The following is a 19489-nucleotide window of genomic DNA, read 5'->3' as shown; positions in this document are numbered from 1 at the left end:
CTTCAGAATTCATTATGCTACTACCATCAGCAGTTGTATCATCAAATCAGATAAGTGAGCCAGTACCTCCAGCAGCCATACATGCCCAGGCCACAACACCCCCACAACCGTGTTTCACAGATGAGGTGGTATGCGTTGGATCTTGGGCAGTTCCTTCTCTCCTCCATACTTTGCTCTTGCCATCACTCTGATATAAGTTAATCTTTGTTTCATCTGTCCATGAGACCTTTTTACAGAACTGTGGTTGCTCTTTTAAGTACTTCTTGGCAAACTGAGTCTGAAGAAGGGTTTCGGCCCGAAACGTTGCCTATTTCCTTCGCTCCATAGATGCTGCTGCACCCGCTGAGTTTCTCCAGCACTTTTGTGTACCTTGGCAAACTGTAACCCGGCCATCCTATTTTTGCAGCTAACCAGTGGTTTGCATCTTGCAGTGTAGCCTCTGTATTTCTGTTCATGAAGTCTTCTGCGGACAGTGGTCATTGACAAATCCACACTTAACTCCTGAAGAGTGTTTCTAATCTGTCGGACAGGTGTTTGGGGATTTTTCTTTATTATTAGAGATAACTCTTCTGTGATCAGCTGTGGAGGTCTTCCTTGGCCTGCTAGTCCCTTTGCGATTAGTAAGCTATCCAGTGCTCTCTTTCTTCTTAATAATGTTCCAAACAGTTGATTTTGGTAAGCCTAAGGTTTGGCTAATGTCTCTAACAGCTTTACTCTTGTTTCCTAGTCTCATAATGGCTTCTTTAACTTTCATTGGCACTACTTTGGTCCTCATGTTGATAAACAGCAATAAAAGTTTCCAAAAGTGATGGGAAGTGGAGGAAAGACTGGGTGCTGAGAGTTCTCTTATACCTGCATTAAGGAGGCATTTAAACACACCTGAGCAATTACAAACACCTGTGAAGCCATGTGTCCCAAACATTATGGTGCCCTGAAATGGGGGGGGGGGGGGGGGGGGGGGGGGCTGTAATTAGCTGTAATTTCTACATGGTTAAACCAAAATGTATAAAAATGGCCTTTAATAAAATCTGACAATGTGCACTTTAACCACGTGATTTTTTTTCTATTACAAATCTCAAATTGTGGTGTACAGAGGCAAATAAATAAATGATGGGTCTTGGTCCCAAATATTATGGTGGGCACTGTATAGAGAGGGAGGGAAAACTCCTCTGCTAATCAGGGCGAATGTCACGGCAGCACTCGGAGAGTACATACCAAGGCAATATGGAACAGCTCACAAGAAAGCTGCACATAGTCTAATGGGATTGTACTATAGATCACCAATTATCAAAGGGAGATAGAGGAACAGATATGTGGACAGATTACTGGAAGATGCCAAAGAAACAGTCTTTGTAGGTGTCTTTAACTTTTCCACTTGCTCACTGGCAAAGGATTTGACTTGGCAAGATTTGCTGGGTGTATCCAAGAGCATTTTCTGAAACAGTATGTGGATAGACTAACCCAAGACTGGAACAGGCTGAATGTTGTACTGGGAAACAAGTCTGGCCAAGTGAGTGTTTCAATGGAAGAACATTTTAGGGATCACAACATAAGTTTCAAGATTGTTTTGAATAGGGACTGGACCTTGTGGGAAGGTACTAAGTTGGAGTAAGTGAAGTTTCAACTATTGTAGGCACATGATAGGTACTGTAAGAGTGAATTGGCAGCAGTTGTTACAGGGGTTAGTCTACATCTGCCATGGGGCAGTTGTTGAAAGGCCAGTTGGTCAGGTTCAGGACCGGCGTGTCCAGCAAGGAAGAAGGAAAAGGATGACAAAGTAAGTGAACAATGGATGAGCAAAGAGGTCGTAAATTTGGTTAAAAACAAAGAGGACGTGTAGCCAAGGTTTGAGATGAAATCAGGCTGGACCTTTGATGAATATGAAGCATATAGGAAAAAAAACTCAAGCATTTTCGTACATACATTAAAAACAAGAGGATAACCAGTGAGAAGGTAACACCACTCGTGGATAAAAGAGGGAATTTGTGCTTGAAGTCGGGTGATGGTAGGCAGAAAACTGAACGAGTAGTTTGCATCTGGAGAAAGATATGGAGGACAGTGAGGTCAATGTGGAGAATAGTGCAAGGGCAGTTTGAGATTGAGGAGGTGTTTGGTCTCGTGAAGAGCAGTAAACTCCAGGCCTGATGGCATCTATACCAGATTATCAAGAGAGGAGATTGCAGGAGCTTTGATAAAGATCTTTGCATCTTCTCCAGCAACAGATAAAGCTCCGTAGGACTGGAGATTAGCAAATGTTGTTCTTTTGTTCAAGAAGTGAAGTAGAGATAATCCAGGGAGTTGTAGGCCGGTGAGCCTCACGTTAATTCTAGGAAAACTATTACAGATGATTCTTCTGGATAGGATTTAATCCTATTTTGTCCAGTCAAAGCAGTACCTTCACCCATCACTAATTGCAACACAATTTATTTTACTGCAGCGAGTTACAGTATTGTCCCCTAAACACCATACTAAAAGTCCAAAAAAATCCTAACATGGGAAAGTGGTGTAATTTGCATAATATGCAAATTAGCTTCTGCCATCAGAAAATTTGTATTTCCGCTATAAATTAGGATTTGAGTATAGGAGCAGCGAGGTTCTACTGCAGTTGCACAGGGTCTTGGTGAGACCACACCTGGAGTATTGCGGACTGTTTTGGTCTCCTAATCTGAGGAAAGACATTCTTGCCATAGAGGGAGTACAGAGAAGGTTCACCAGACTGATTCCTGGGATGTCAGGACTTTCATATGAAGAAAGACTGGATAGAATCGGCTTGTACTCGCTAGAATTTAGAAGATTGAGGGGGGATCTTATAGAAACTTACAAAATTCTTAAGGGGTTGGACAGGCTAGATGCAGGAAGATTGTTGCCGATGTTGGGGAAGTCCAGAACAAGGGGTCACAGTTTAAGGATAAGGGGGAAATCTTTTAGGACCGAGATGAGAAAAACATTTTTCACACAGAGAGTGGTGAATCTCTGGAATTCTCTGCCACAGAAGGTAGTTGAGGCCAGTTAATTGGCTATATTTAAGAGGGAGTTAAGATGTGGCCCTTGTGGCTAAAGGGATCAGGGGGTATGGGGAGAAGGCAGGTACGGGGTACTGATTGGGGATGATCAGCCATGATCATATTGAATGGCGGTGCAGGCTCAAAGGGCCGAATGGCCTACTCCTGCACCTATTTTCTATGTTTCTATGTTAACTTTGCATTTAAGTACCCGATTGAAACAAGAAGTATCCAAAACCATATTTTCATGATCTGTGAAAATGATGAACATATTCACAGGTTAATATTATGAGTTTAACTTGCATGGTTTAGCTTTTTCAATCAGAGGAAATAAAAATTGTCTGATATCTTTGCATCTGTGTGTCTGATACAAAAAAAACCTAAACATAAAGTCGTATGAAAGCAAGCATGTAAAATTGGATATAGCAGCAAGAATTAATACCTGGAAAATTTAAGGTGGTGTCACCCAATCAAGATGAGAATAGCCATATTTTACATTTGTTTTCACAACTATAACTTGGCTAGTGTTCATCGTGAAATTTCAGGCAACATCACTCAGCAGCACCACTGTCATCCATCTCCACCCGAGATGAATGTCCACAACTTAGACCTTTACACAGCCATGTGCAGTCAATGGTAATGTAGATCATCACCAGTAGGGTCTGTCTGATCGTGTTTCACCATCTCCCAAAGGGCATCACCTAGTGCCGCTTTGTTTGGCTTTCTTGGCAGCCCAACATTGTCAAACAAGGCTGCTGGATCTTCCTGATCTTCCCGGGTGGCGATAACACTCAGCCACTGGAAAAGCACCTGTGGATCGACCTGAACTGGATCTCCGCCAATGACAATGGTTGTCTTGGATCCAAGTGTGACTGCCTTATTTTTCCTTTCGAAAGAGTACTCGTTCACATTTTTCCCAACCATTGACTCGTATTCCCTAGCCTACAGATCTTACCTTGTTGACATTCACTTTTTCATGTGCAGCAACACCACTCACAGTGTTATGCAGGGATGGCTCACTACTGAATGGATCCCATTCTTTGAAGGCTCCTTGGAGGTGTCCTCTGTGTCCAGTTCTTGTCTGGGCTTGGATGTGTCTTTGTGCTGTTCACTGGTGTTGTCGGTCATACCAGTGAGCTCTTGCATAGCGAGATTTACCCCGGCACAAGATGGCATCCCCAATATCCAATATAAAGAAACTTTATTTCTTTCAATCGGGTACATAGATGCCAAGTTAGGGTGAAAAATTGAATTTTCTCTAATGGCGGAAGCTAATTTGCATATTATGCAAATTACACCACTTTCCCAGGCTAGGATTCTTTAGGACTTTTAGTATGGTGTTTAGAGGACCATACTGGAATGTATTACAATAGAATAAATTATTTTGCTATTAGTGGTGTGTAACCCCCTTCAAATTTGCTAGATTGACTGGACTAATTAGGAAAAGAATGGGTTCATTTGAGTCACTTGGTATAGCTTTGTATTTTTACGAATGTTTGAGTTTTTGAGGAGGTGATGAACGTGATCGATGAGGGTAGGGCAATTGATATTGTCTACGTGGATTTTAGTGAAGTGTCCCATGGTAGACTGATCCAAATGATTACGGTACATGGGGTTCACGGTGACTTGGTCCTTCATATTCAGAACCGGCTTACTGATAGTAAACAGAGGGTTGTGGTAGAAGGACGATATTTGGGTTCAAGGGCTGTGACCAGTGGAGTTCCACAGGGATCTCTGCTGAGACATCTGTCGTTTGCGACATATGTACTTGACTTGGATATGAATATGGATGGGTTGATCCGCATGTTTGCAGACGACACTGGAAGTTGCAAACCTTAAGGAATGCTGTTGAAGTATGCAGCGGGATATAGAATTTAATCTGCACAAGTGTGAGGTGTTACACATTGGGAGGTCGAATGTACGGGGGAAATAAGACCCATTATCGCATTGATGTACAGGAGGATCCAGGGGTCCAAGTCTGTAACTCCTTGAAAGTAACAATAAGAGTAGATAGTGGTAAAGAGGGCATGCGGAATGCTTGCCTTCATTGGTTGCGGCAATGAGTATACGAGTCGAGAAGTCAGCATGCAGCTTTATAGGACTTTGGTTAGGCTGTATTTGAAATATTGTGTGCACTATTCTAGCGGCTTTACCAGAATGCTGCGTGGTTTTGAAGGTACAGGTGCACAACCTTTTATCCGAAAGCCTTGGGACCAGACACTTGTCGGATTTCGGAATTTTTCGGATATCCGAATGGAAGATTTTTAGCGTAGATTAGGTAGGTAGCGCGGGCGGCTTGAAAAATCTGGACCTGCTGCCTCCTCCCCGGAGACCGGGGAATCATTGTAAATCATTGCTTAAATGTTAGTCAGTTATTTTGGAGGGATTTTATGGGGGGGGGGGGGGGGTGAAGGGGGAAACTTTAATTCTTAGTCCCCTACCTGGGCGGGGAGCGGGCAATGCCTTACCGGGTCGCCGTGCAGTAAGCTCCGGAGCGCTATGGCCGCCGACTCCCAACATCGCGGAGCTGGGGCTGCGGGCGTCCGGCCGCGGGCGGCGCCAGTTGGAGCTCCGACCCCGGCAACTCTACCCCTGGCTGCGCGGCGCTCCAAATCCAGCGCCGCCCGCGGCCAGGACGCCCGCCGCCCCAGCTCCGCGATGTTGGGAGTCGGCGGCGTCGCAGCGCTGGGATACCAGCGGGGAGCAGGCAATGCCGTACCGGGTCGCCGTGCTGTAAGCTCCGGAGCGCTGTGGCCGCCGACACACAACATCGCGGAGCTGGGGCTACGGGCGTCCGGCCGCGGGCCGCGCTGGATTTGGAGCGCCGCGCAGCCAGGGGTAGAGTTGCCGGGGTCGGAGCTACAACCGGCGCGGCCGGACGCCCGCAGCCCCAGCTGGGAGTTGCCGGCCACAGCGCTCCGGAGCTTACTGCACGGCGACCCGGTAAGACATTGACCGCTCCCCGCCTCTCCGACCAGGTAGGGGACTAAGAATTAAAGTTTCCCCCTTCACCCCCCCGCCCCCTTCACATAAAAGCCCTCCAAACTAACGGACTAACATTTAAGCAATGATTTACAGATGTTTAAGTGTCTCCCCGGTCTCTGGGGAGGAGGCAGCCGCTACAGTAGTACAGACCTGGGTTGACCGTGAGTCGTTTCGGGTCAAGTTTGGCGCCAAACGCGAGCTTTGGTGTGCAGACGACATCCTGGAAAAAATGGCCGGTTTTCGGAGTTTTTCGGTTTCCGGAACTCCGGATAAAAGGTTGTGCACCTGTATTAGCTATAAGAAGAGGTTGGCTGACTTGGATGGTTTTCCCTGGAAAACCGGAGGTTGAGGGGAGACCTGATACCAGTGTATAAAATTGTAGAAACATAGAGAAATAGGTGCAGGGCTAGGCCATTCGGCCCTTAGAGCCAGCAGCACCATTCAATATGATCATGGCTGATCATTTAAAATCAGTACCCCGTTCCTGCTTTTTCCCCTTATCCCTTGATTCCTTTAGCCCTAAGAGCTAAATCTAACTCTCTTGAAAACATCCAGTGAATTGACCTCCACTGCCGTTTGTGGCAGAGAATTCCACAGATTCACAACTCTGTGGCTGAAGATGTTTTTCCCTCACCTCAGTCCTAAATGGCCTACCCCTTATTCCTATTATGATATGAGAGGCATTGATAGTGTAGACAGTCAGAATCTTCCTCTCAGGGTGGAAATTTGAAAGTCCAGGTGGGCATAGCTTTAAACATAGAAAATAGGTGCAGGAGTAGGCCATTCGGCCCTTCGAGCCTGCACCGCCATTCGATATGATCATGGCTGATCATCCAACTCAGTATCCTGTACCTGCCTTTGTTGTGGTTTCCAATGCTCAAATTAATTCAGATCACGTGGAGAATTCTTCAAGAAGTTCAAACTTTTTTTGCAAATAAGTGCTCGTTCCCCACGCATCAAATCACGCGGAGCTCTCTCCCACGGTCTCCCCTGGACAAAGGATCATCGCTTTTTATACCATTTTCAAATCATCACGCCCCACCCCTGTTACATTTCCATATCCAAACATTTGCTAACATTCCCTTATTACCAGCCAATCACTCGCTCCCACTTCCCAGCACATTTGCAACGGATGTAGGCATCACATGACTCCTTGTGGCCCCTCCCCTTGCCATGTGCGTTTTACTCCTTTGTTCCGATTTCATTCCAACAAAGTGAAATTCACAAAAAATAGACACTTCCCAGAACCCACTTCTCAAAATACCAAAGATACAGTGATCACACAATTTATATATACAAAACATTGTTCCCACTAAACCTATACATCTTGGGAAATAATGTAACTTCTTAAACTATAGATCCAAACACTAAGATCTAATGTAAAATGAAAATACCATATATATTTCTCTAATTAAAAGACAATATATATATCCCAGATGATCTTCTTTATAAATCATATTTAAACTAACATTATCTTACGTTACACACTTTAAAATAGGAATTTACTCTGTCTTTGCAAACTCCCATCTCCTATCTTGCCAGCATAGCCAGGATCTTAAAACTGTCCCAGGTGACAAATATAATTGTCTCTTGGCTATCTTAAACTCCCTCCCCCCTTTTCATGTTGTCTCTAGGGATAGACATTCCATTGGGCCTCTTTACGACCTTGCATTCACACTGACAACATTATTCAAAGGATTGGTACATTTCCAGCCGCACTACTCTTTCGTAAAACCTTAGCCACCTCAGTTTTTATAAACATAAGCAATCCAACATACAAAGGTCACATACCCCCCCATCCAACGAACTTCTACCCATCTTATCTGTCTTTTACCCATCTCTCAGACTAGCTCACAGATCCTGAGAGCCTTGCTATCTAAGACTAATGTAAACAGTTGTCAGTCGTAAACGCTGAGCCCTTTGTGTTACAGAAAAGTTGAGGAATGTGTCCTCATGAAAAAACATGTGGTCTGTGACTGACCAAGTGGCCTGTTACCTGAGAACGGCCACACTAACAAAACTACTTTTAAATACAGATTATATAAGATACATTTACTACAGAAAATAATATCTACTACACCTTCTCCCCATACCCCCTGACCCCTTTAGCCACAAGGGCCACATCTAACTCCCTCTTAAATATAGCCAATGAACTGGCCTCAACTACCCTCTGTGGCAGAGAGTTCCAGAGATTCACCACTCTGTGTGAAAAATGTTTTTCCTAAAGGATTTCCCCTCTATCCTCAAACTGTGACCCCCTTGTCCTGGACTTCCCCAACATCGGGAACAATCTTCCTGCATCTAGCTTGTCCAACCGCTTAAGAATTATGTAAGTTTCTATAAGATCCCCCCTCAATCTCCTAAATTCTAGCGAGTACAAGCCGAGTCTATCCAGTCTTTCTTCATATGAAAGTCCTGACATCCCAGGAATCAGTCTGGTGAACCTTCTCTGTACTCCCTCTATGGCAAGAATGCCTTTCCTCAGATTAGGGGACCAAAACTGTACACAATACTCCAGGTGTGGTCTCACCAAGACCCTGTACAACTGCAGTAGAACCTCCCTGCTCTTATACTCCTATACTTAAGGTGGGAGAAGCAAAGTTTAAGGTAGTTGTGTGGGGGCAAGTTTTTTTAAAATATATACTAGGTGACTAGTGGGGTGCCTCAGGGATCTGTGTTGGGTCCTTTGTTGTTTGTCATGTACATCAATGATCTGGATGAAGGGGTGGTAAATTGGATTAGTAATTATGCAGATGATACCAAGATAGGGGGTGTTGTGGATAATGAAGAGGACTTCCAAAGTCTACAGAGTGATTTAGGCCATTTGGAAAAATGGGCTGAAAGATGGCAGAAGGAGTTTAATGCTGATAAATGTGAGGTGTTACACCTTGGCAGGACAAATCAAAATAGGACGTACATGATAAATGGTAGGGAATTGAAGAATACAGTTGAACAGAGGGATCTGGGAATAACCGTGCATAGTTCCTTGAAGGTGGAATCTCATATAGATAGGGTGGTAAAGAAAGCTTTTGGTATGCTAGCCTTTATAAATCCGAGCATTGAGTATAGAAGCTGGGATGTAATGTTAAAATTGTACAAGGCATTGGTGAGACCAAATCTGGAGTATGGTGTACAATTTTGGTCGCCCAATTATAGGAAGGATGTCAACAAAATAGAGAGAGTACAGAGGAGATTTACTAGAATGTTGCCTGGGTTTCAACAACTAAATTACAGAGATAGGTTGAATAAGTTAGGTCTTTATTCTCTGGAGCGCAGAAGGTTAAGGGGGGACTTGATAGAGGTCTTTAAAATGATGAGAGGGATAGACAGAGTTGACGTGATCAAGCTTTTCCCTTTGAGAATAGGGAAGATTCAAACAAGAGGACATGACTTCAGAATTAAGGGACAGAAGTTTAGGGGTAACATGAGGGGGAACTTCTTTACTCAGAGAGTGGTAGCGGTGTGGAATGAGCTTCCAGTGGAAGTGGTGGCGGCAGGTTCGTTGGTATCATTTAAAAATAAATTGGATAGGCATATGGATGAGAAGGGAATGGAGGGTTATGGTATGAGTGCAGGCAGGTGGGACTAAGGGAAAAAAGTTGTTCGGCACGGACTTGTAGGGCCGAGATGGCCTGTTTCCGTGCTGTAATTGTTATATGGTTATACGGGGAGGGGGGGGGGGGTCTGAAATGCGCTGCCTGATGTTGCGGTGGAGGCATATACAATAGAGATGTTTACGAGGCTTATAGATAGGCACTTGGATATGCTGGGAATGAATCATGTGCTGAGTTTATCTTGGCATTCTCTTTGGCAGAAGCATTGTGGGCCTAACTGCCTGTACTGTTTAATGTTCTATGATTTCCCATGCACAAAGGCATGCTGACTATCCCCACATCAGTGTCTGCAGATCCAAACGCTAGTACATCCAGTTGCGTGTAATCCCCTCCAATTACTTTCCCACTGCTGATGCCAAGTTCACTGCCTGTAGTTCCCCGGCATAGTCAACATTGTTAGTAAATATGCAGATGATACTGAGATAGGTGGCATGGTAGACACTGAGGAAGGAGTTTATAATAAGATTTAGATCCTTTGGAAAGGTGGGATAAAGAATGGGATATGAAATTTAACACTGACAAGTGTGAGGTGTTGCACATTGGTTTGTCAAAGTAGTTAAAGACTTGTACAGCAACTTGGCCTGAAGAGTGTTGTGAAACAGCAAGATCTGGGAATACCAGTGAATTGTTCCCTGGAAGTGGAAAGTTAGGTGAATGGGGCACTGAAGAATGTGGATGGCACATTTGCCTTCGTTGGAGACGGTGTTGAGGCATCATGCAGCTGTGCAGATTGATGGTAAGACAACACTTGCATGTGTAGTTCTGGTTGTCCAGCTATGGGGAGAATGTTATTGTTGGAAAGGATGCAAGATTAGATAGAATATGGCTTTTTTTTGGTCGTTTTTTTTGGAGCATAGGACGCTGAGGGATAATCTTGTGGAGGTATGCAAGTCCATGTGCAGCAGGGTTTATCCCCAAGGCTGGCAATTCAAAAACTGGATGGCATAGGCTTAATTTGAGAGAGACCTCGGGGGGGGGGGGGGGGGGGGGAATGTTTCACCCGGAGGATATTCTGTATGTGGAATGAGCTGTCAGTAGGAGGTATAGAACTATTATAACTTCTACATCATTCTTTCTATAAAATGACCAATATAGAAAATTATAATATATAATATTATGATGGCTTTTTAAATTCATGTAGACAGATGTATAGATAGAAGGGTTCAAAGGCCCATGGACCAAATGCAAGCCAATGGGACTACCTAAGCTGCCAGTTAGTAAGGATTTTCTATATTTTGTACGGAAATGCGATCAGAATACGGATGTACGATTTTGCTTTGTAAAACGTTTTTTTTTTTCAAATCGGTCCGACTTCCTGTTTCATCTTGCTGCTTAAAAAATGCAAGGATATAAAAAATCATACTGTGCCTCTAAAAATTATAGCAGATTAAATCTATTAGTATTTTAAATTTCAAGATCTTTTTGTACGCTTTGATCTGCCGGTCCCGCTCCAGGTTTAAACAGCGCTGTCAGTTTAACGCCTAGGAATTTAAACGAAGAGCTGTCGGCTGCAGCTCTATGGGTACTAAAAATAGCGCTGCCAGCTGGAGCGCTAAAGGCTTTAAACATAGCACTATGGCCACAGCGCTATGGGTCACAGACTGTTCGGGGAGGGAGAAGGAGGGAGAGATGGAGAAGGAGAGAGGGTGTGAGTGGGACGGAGGGAATAAGAGAGGGAGGGAGTAAAAAAGGAAGGAGAGAGGGAGGGAGAGGGAGGGAAAGAGAGAAAGGAGGGAGAGAGAGCGAGGGCGGGAGAGGGAGGCTTCCAAAATGGCTTCTACATCATCATCTGGTGCTAAAAGCAGGAAGTAGCCGTTCAAACAGCAGTATACATAGAGATGGCAATGAATGCTCTGCCAAAGAAGGTGCATAGAAGACATGTCAATTGGTAGCAAAGTTATGCATTCCTGTACCCTTACATGGGTATGGCCGCAAATAAAAAACTTTTTTTTCAGCAAAATGTCGAAAATAGATTTCCTCAACAAAATACAGATTTTCAGGTACTAGAATACAGAAATGCTCTGACAAAACTTAGCAGCTCTGGCATGGACAGGGGGGGCATTGAGCTTGTTTTCATGATATGCAGCTCTAGGACGCATGACTTGGACAGGTTGGGGAGTGGGCAGATGCATGGCAGATTAAGTTTAATGCGGATAAATGTGAGGTTATCCACTTTGGTATCAAAAACAGGAAGGCAGATTACTATCTAAATGGCGTGAAGTTGGGAAAAGAGGAAGTTCAACGGGGTCTGGGGGTCCTTGTTCATCAGTCTATGAAAGTAAACATACAGGTACAGCAGGCATTGAAGAAAGCGAATGGCATGTTGGCCTTTATAACAAGAGGTCGAGTATAGGAGCAAAGAGGTCCTTCTGCAGTTGTATAGGGGCCTAGTGAGACCACATCTGGAGTATTGTGTGCAGTTTTGGTCCCCTACTTTGAGGAAGGAGATTCTTGCTATTGAGGGAGTGCAGCGTAGGTTTACAAGATTAATTCCCGGGATGGCAGGACTGTCATATGCTGAGAGAATGGAGCGGCTGGGCTTGTACACTCTGGAGTTTAGAAGGATGAGAGGGCATCTTATTGAAACATATAAGATTGTTAAGGGTTTGGACACGCTAGAGGCAGGAAACATGTTCCCGATGTTGGGGGAGCCCAGAACCAGGGGCCACATTTTAAGAATAAGCGGTAAGCCATTTAGAATGGAGACGAGGAAACATTTTTTCTCACAGAGAGTTGTGAGTCTGTGGAATTCTCTGCCTCTGGTGGAGGCAGGTTCTCTGGATGCTTTCGAGAGAGAGTTAGATAGGGCTCTTAAAAATAGCAGTCAGGGGATATGGGGAGAAGGCAGGAATGGGGTACTGATAGGGGATGATCAGCCATGATCGCAGTGAATGGCGGTGCTGGCTCGAAGGGCCGAATGGCCTACTCCTGCACCTATTGTCTATTGTCTATTGAATTGGCAGGTCACAGAAGACTACAGATAAGTGCCGGTAAATTGGATTAGTTCATATATTTGTTAAGGATGTTAAAGATAGAACAGCCTGCTTCTGTGGGGCATGACTCTGACTGAAGTAATTTTGCTCAGAACTAAGCGTACAGCACGGGAATGGGCCCTTCAGCCCACAATGTTTGTGCCAAAACGTTTAGCCAAGATAAACTGATCTCATCTGCCTGTACATGATTCATATCCCGCTATTCTGACCATCTAGCCTTGAATGCCTCTTGTCGTTCTATATATACAGTTATCATCTCCCCTCAACCTCAAGTTCCAGAGAAAACAATCCAACTTTATCCAACCAAACCATGTAGCTGAAACCCTCTAATCCAACAGCATCTGGTAAATCTCCTTTGCATCCTCTCCAAAGCCTCCATATCTTTCCTATAATAGGGCGACCAGAACATCTTATAGAGCTGCAGCATGATTTCCTAAATAGCATACCAGCTATCTTATTTACCATCCTCTCTACTTGTGCGGCCATCTTCAGTGAGCTATGAACTTGGACACCCTCTGCACATCAATGCTGTCAACAGTTTTTGCCATTAACTGTATACTTTGCGCTGGGATTGCAACCTCCCAAAGTGCAACACCTCTAGCTTTCTCAGGTTAAACTCCATCTGCCATTTCTCTGCCCGTGTCTGCAGCTGATCTTTATCCCGCAGTATCTTCCTCACTCAACTCCTCCAATGTTGGTGTTGTCAGCAAACTTGGTCACCAACCCATCTACATTTACATCCAGTCATTTATATGTATTCTGTGCATATATTATTGCAGCCGAATATTAAGAAAAATAATTTGCCCTGATTGGGAGAAATTGCTGTTGCCTACTTATCTTTCACTATACAGTATACCCTAATTATAACGGACCATGGGGGGGAGGGGGAGGAAGGAAGGGGGCAGTGGTGTCTGTTATTGTTGATTGTCCACTATAACAGAGTGAGGGATTTTAAGTAGTAGAAACAAATAACTACAGATACAAATACATAAAAGGACGCAAAGTGTTGGAGTAACTCAGCAGGTCAGGTAGCATCTTTGGAGAACATGGATAGGTGATATTTTGGGTTAGGACCCTTCTTCAGACTCTGTCTGGAACTGAGCCTGGAATCCAGGTGAGCTGAGGCTGGGATCGGCCGAGTCAATGGTCGTGACCAGCAGGTGGCTGGAGCAGTGCAGGTAAGGGTCAGCAGTGGCGGCGGCCTGGAAGCGGCCAAGGAAGCTGTGTGGGCCGGAGACGGCGGCAGTCGGTCAGGCCTGGTAGCGGTGTCGGCAACCTGACCTAGAAGCGGATATTTTGTGTGTGTGTGTGTGTGTGTGTGTGTGTGTGTGTGTGTGTGTGTCTGTCTGTCTGTCTCTGTGTGTGTGTGTGTGTGTGTGTGTGTGTGTGTCTGTCTGTCTGTTCTTCCTGTGACTGTGCGGGTTTCCTCTGGTTTCTTCCCACATTCCAAAGATGTGCAGGTACATAAATTCATTGGCTTCTGTACAATTGCCCCTAGTGTGTAGGATAGAACCAGGTTATGGGTGATTGTGGTCGGCACAGACTCGGTGGCTTATCCACACTGTATCTCTAAATTAAACTGAGTGTGTGTGGTGAAACAATTAGGTTACAGCAATTTCTCCCAATAAGGGCTGATGATTTTTCTCAAAATATGCGTTCCTGGAGGGGCTGCGTGTACATTACAATATGAAATGAATCATATTCACTTATTAGCAGTATGGGCACAAACTGATTGACAAAGGAATGACTCAGTCACCTCCATTTTGACTTACTCTATCAATGTCACTGATCCTAGTCAATTTTGATTATGTGCTGATATACTGCTAGACATGATGTTCTCTGTCCTTGTAATAAAGTAATGCAGGCAGAGAAGGTTTATAGGAAACAAAATACTATTACAGAATCTTGTGAGGTTTACATTCAAATTATTTTTTTCCCTCCTTTTTTTTTAAAGCGTATCCCTCCTGGGATTGAACCAATGCATGACTATAAATGGATAACAAAACTTTTGCGTGCCTTAGTGACTCATGGTGTAAACCTCGAGACTATTGGACCATTTCCACTTCATTCCATCCTCAAACTTGCTATAAGGACCAGTAAGTAATTTTACTTTTCTTAAAAAGTATCTAATGCATTGCAGGTCTCAGTCCTGGCATTCTTGCCTACAAGATGGAAGTGCATAGTTTCAACACCACTTAGACACACGCAAGTAATCTCGTCTGACACTTTCGTGCATTGCTGCATCATCAAAGTTGCCGAATTTCAGATGAGATGGTAAATAAAACCATTGCAGACCTTCTTAGCAAAAGATCACCTGACATTGCTCAAGGAAGGCAAGAGAATGCTGGCCCGGACAATATTTAAGCCTTCAACAATGCTGCCCAAAGAAAGTACCATTCATTTCATTGCAGTTAGTGGGATCTTGCTGTGTCTGAAAATGCTACAAATCTTCCCAACATTATGATAATGACTACACATCTAAATATTTTATTAACTGAGAACCACTAGGATTTACCAAAGTGGTTTCTTTTCTGTTTATTAATTTCCCTTTCTCATTATTGTCCACTTGTATTGTCCACCGTTCTGTTCACTCTCCATCTGAATTTTGAACCAAGATGAATAAACAAATTAAGTTAGAGTAGAAGGGAAAGATACAGACTGGGAATATAGTTCTTAGCATTGTAGCACATCAGTTCCTGAGACAAAATCCAATGTCCACGATGGGGTAGAGGTGAATCAGACAGTACCCTTGCTTATGAAGGACTGTTCAGAAGCCTGAGAAGAAAACATTCCTGAGTTTGGTGATCCATGCTTTCGAGTTTCTAAACCTTCTGCTGGACAGGAGAAGGGAGAAGAAGAAATGACCGGGGTGGACCAGTCTTTTGATTATATTGGCTGCTGTTCCAGGCACCATGGTGTAGATGGAGTCAATGGTGGGAAGTCTGGTGTATGTGATGGACTAGGCTCCATCTACACATTTCTGCAATTTCTTTGCAATCTTTGGCTGAGCTGTTCCAAAGGCAGTTGGCCCTGTAATTATACCATGTCCATTCAGATAATAGTCTTGGGGTCAGCTGAAGGTCAAATCCAAGAAGACCTGACCTTGCCCTCAACACTGCAGATGCATTACACAATGTAAAGTTTGCTAAATCTAGAGTTGAATTTGATTGTTTACAATGTTGACATCCTATTTGAGCACAGATTAAGTCAGAATATATGTTTGCCTAACTTCATCTCCAAAATGCCGCCTTTCTTTTATTTGTTCCTGAATCTCCCGTTCATGCTTTTGCTACCTCAGGGCTCGAGTTTTAACTTAACCTGCCTTCCATCCTTAAACAGAAATCCATCCAACAGTTTGCTACATAATTCAAACCAAGTTCCATTCACACCTTGCCTTCATACTTGTATCACTGCATTGTTTTATCTTGATTTTCAACGTTCTTAATGTGGTATCTCACTGCCACCATCAATCTTATAAGCCTCCAAGTATCTTTCAGCATTCTTGATTTTAATTTGCCTTCTCCCACAGTGTTGGTGTCTCTTTTGAGATGATTCTTAAATCAAATATCTTTCCACAGTTGATTTGTTTAAAGATCTGTTTGTCACTAATTGCATAATTATACAAAGTACCATGTGATCTTTTACAATGCGAAAGAGATACATAAACTCAAGTTGCATTGCAAATGTTATTGCATTGTGAATATGTTGCAATTATATCTTGTTTTTGTCTGATTACTATTAGTCAAATAAGTACGTGTTTTTATTTTAAAAAGACAAAGGGCTGGAGTAACTCAGCGAGTCGGGCAGCATCTCTGGAGAACTTGGGGAGGTGATGTTTCGGGGTCGGGATCTTTCAAACTGATTGTGGGGTGGGGAGAAAGAAAGCTTGGAGGGAAAGGAGGAGCGTGACAAAGCCTGGCAGGTAATATGTGGATACAAGTGAGGGGCCTTCTTGATAAGCAGATGGTTGGGCAAAGGCCAGAGGTGCAAAGAGAGTAGGTGTGACACAAAAGGATTGAAGAGTCGTGAACTGTGAAGCTAGAGGTGAAAGGTCAGGGAAGAAATCAGTCTGAGCACAGATGTGAGCAGGGGGGGGTAGAAGAAAGGGGAGATGGGGGGAGAGAGGAGGGGTCTTGGGTGGTGTGGGGGGGGGGGGGGGGGAATTGATAGTCCCCTGAAATTGGAGAATTCAATGTTCATACTGTTGGATTATAGACAATAGGTGCAGGAGTAGGCCATTCGGCCATTCGAGCCAGCACCGCCATTCAATGTGATCATGGCTGATCATCCACAATCAGTACCCCGTTCCTGCCTTCTCCCCATATCCCCTGACTCCGCTCTTTTTAAGAGCCCTATCTAGCTACCCAAGCAGAATATTCAGTTTGCATGTGGCCTCACCCTGGCAATGGATGCAGTAGATGAAGTTGGTTGAGGTGCACATGAACCTCTACCTCACCTGGCAGGACTGGTAGGGTCGCTGGATGGAGGTCAGGGAGGAAGTATCGGGGCAGGTGTTGCATCTCCTGCGGTTGCCGGGTAAATAAAGCACCTGGGGATGGGTTGGTTTGGGTGAGTGAACCACGATTTTGTGGAGGGAGAGGCTATTGCGGAAAAGACGGAAAGGAGTGGAGATGGGAAAATGGGACTAGTGGCAGGATTACGTTGGAGGTGCCAGAATGATGAGAGGCTGGTGGCCTCTTCAGACTGACTGCGGCTAGGGGACGGGGGAGGGGAGAAGAAAAAGCTGGACAAGGGGAGCACAGGACAAAGACTGGCAGAGGAGTGTACAGGTGAGGGGTGTGGTTTGCTAGCCAGCTGGTTGAACAAAGACAAGAGATGAAAAGACAATGTGTGAGATTGGGATAGAAATGCAAATTGTGAAGCCAGAGGAAGGAATGTAGGTGGGGGGGGGGGGGGGGGGGGGGGGGTTGAAATGGATGCGAGTCCAGGTGAGTCATCCAGGGATCCCAGCGGTCCTTCCAGATCAGACAGAGGTTCACACGCACCTCCTCTAACATTAGAGGGAGTGCAGAGAAGGTTCACCAGACTGATTCCTGGGATGTCAGGACTGTCTTATGAAGAAAGACTGGATAGACTTGGTTTATACTCTCTAGAATTTAGGAGATTGAGAGGGGATCTTATAGAAACTTACAAAATTCTTAAGGGGTTGGACAGGCTAGATGCAGGAAGATTGCTCCCGATGTTGGGGAAGTCCAGGACAAGGGGTCACAGCTTAAGGATAAGGGGGAAATCCTTTAAAACCGAGATGAGAAGAACTTTTTTCACACAGAGAGTGGTGAATCTCTGGAACTCCCTGCCACAGAGGGTAGTCGAGGCCAGTTCATTGGCTATATTTAAGAGGGAGTTAGATGTGGCCCTTGTGGCTAAGGGGATCAGAGGGTATGGAGAGAAGGCAGGTACGGGATACTGAGTTGGATGATCAGCCATGATCATATTGAATGGCGGTGCAGGCTCGAAGGGCCGAATGGCCTACTCCTGCACCTAATTTCTATTTCTATTAGCATTCATAGCAAAAGGATTTGAGTATAGGAGCAGGGAGGTTCTACTGCAGTTGTACAGGGTCTTGGTGAGACCACACCTGGAGTATTGCGTACAGATTTGGTCCCCAAATCTGAGGAAGGACATTATTGCCATAGAGGGAGTGCAGAGAAGGTTCACCAGACTGATTCCTGGGATGTCAGGACTTTCATATGAGGAAAGATTGGATAGACTCGGCTTTTAGGAGATTGAGGGGGGATCTTATAGAAACTTACAAAATTCTTAAGGGGTTGGACAGGCTAGATGCAGGAAGATTGTTCCCGATGTTGGGGAACTCCAGGACAAGGGGTCACAGCTTAAGGATAAGGGGGAAATCCTTTAAGACCGAGATGAGAAAAACATTTTTCACACAGAGAGTGGTGAATCTCTGGAACTCTCTGCCACAGAAGGTAATTGAGGCCAGTTCATTGGCTATATTTAAGAGGGAGTTAGATGTGGCCCTTGTGGCTAAAGGGATCAGGGGGTATGGAGAGAAGGCAGGTACGGGATACTGAGCTGGATGATCAGCCATGATCATATTGAATGGCGGTGCAGGCTCGAAGGGCCGAATGGCCTACTCCTGCACCTATTTTCTATGTAACCTAATCTATTGCACCTGGTGTTCCTGATGTGGCGGCCTCTACTGGAATATGATCAAGCGACGACTTGGCGGCTGTTTTACTGAAGACTTGTGCTCAGTTCTACAGGATCTCCCGGTCACTGATCATTTTAACTCCTCTTCCTCTACCCATACTGACCTTTCTGTTCTGGGCCTCCTCCATTGCCAGAGTAAGGCCACAAGCAAGCTAGAGGAACAGCACTTGATATAGGTAGTCTACAACACAACCCTTTCTCTCTTCTCCCTTCCCTTTCACCTACATTGCTTTCACTGGCTTCACAATTCGTGACTCTTCTATCCTTCTAACTCATTTACTCTTTTCGTCTCTGTCCTCTGTCCAACCATCTGCCTATCAACCCCCACCCCCCACATCCATATCTACCTTTCACTTGCCATGCTTTGCCTTGACTTTCCTCACTTCCAGCTTCCCCCACCTCCCTCCCCAAAACCACAATCGGTCCGAAGAAGGATCCCGACCCTCAACGTCACCCATCCATGTTCTCCAGAGATGCTGCCTGACCTACTCAGTTACTGCAGGGCTTTGTATATTTTTCTGGATATAAATAGGTTGACGTTGGTGAAAACTTGGCAAACTCAATTCAAGATAGCAAACTGTGAGGCTGTGCACTGTGAGAATCTGAAGGCAGGTGATTTTCTAAATGGAGAAAGACTGCAGTTGACCAAAACAGAAATGGACCTGGATCCTTTGTTGCACTATAATTGTTAATGTTTAGCAGA

The 19489-nt window shown here is 44.6% G+C and overlaps 1 protein-coding gene across 5 annotated transcripts in view; it reads left to right on the top strand.

Annotated features, from left to right (window-relative positions):
• trank1 (tetratricopeptide repeat and ankyrin repeat containing 1) overlaps positions 1–19489 on the top strand; it is a 133391-nt gene that overhangs the window by 44002 nt on the left and 69900 nt on the right. For all 5 annotated transcript variants that reach the window (XM_033020218.1, XM_033020214.1, XM_033020216.1 and 2 more), the window contains one exon: positions 14549–14690. In XM_033020218.1, the coding sequence (XP_032876109.1) occupies positions 14549–14690 (142 nt within the window). The remainder of the gene's footprint in view (positions 1–14548; positions 14691–19489) is intronic.

This window comes from Amblyraja radiata, chromosome 4 (genome assembly GCF_010909765.2).
Source record: "Amblyraja radiata isolate CabotCenter1 chromosome 4, sAmbRad1.1.pri, whole genome shotgun sequence".
Lineage (NCBI taxonomy): Eukaryota > Metazoa > Chordata > Chondrichthyes > Rajiformes > Rajidae > Amblyraja > Amblyraja radiata.
This window is presented reverse-complemented; position numbering and strand designations above follow the sequence as displayed.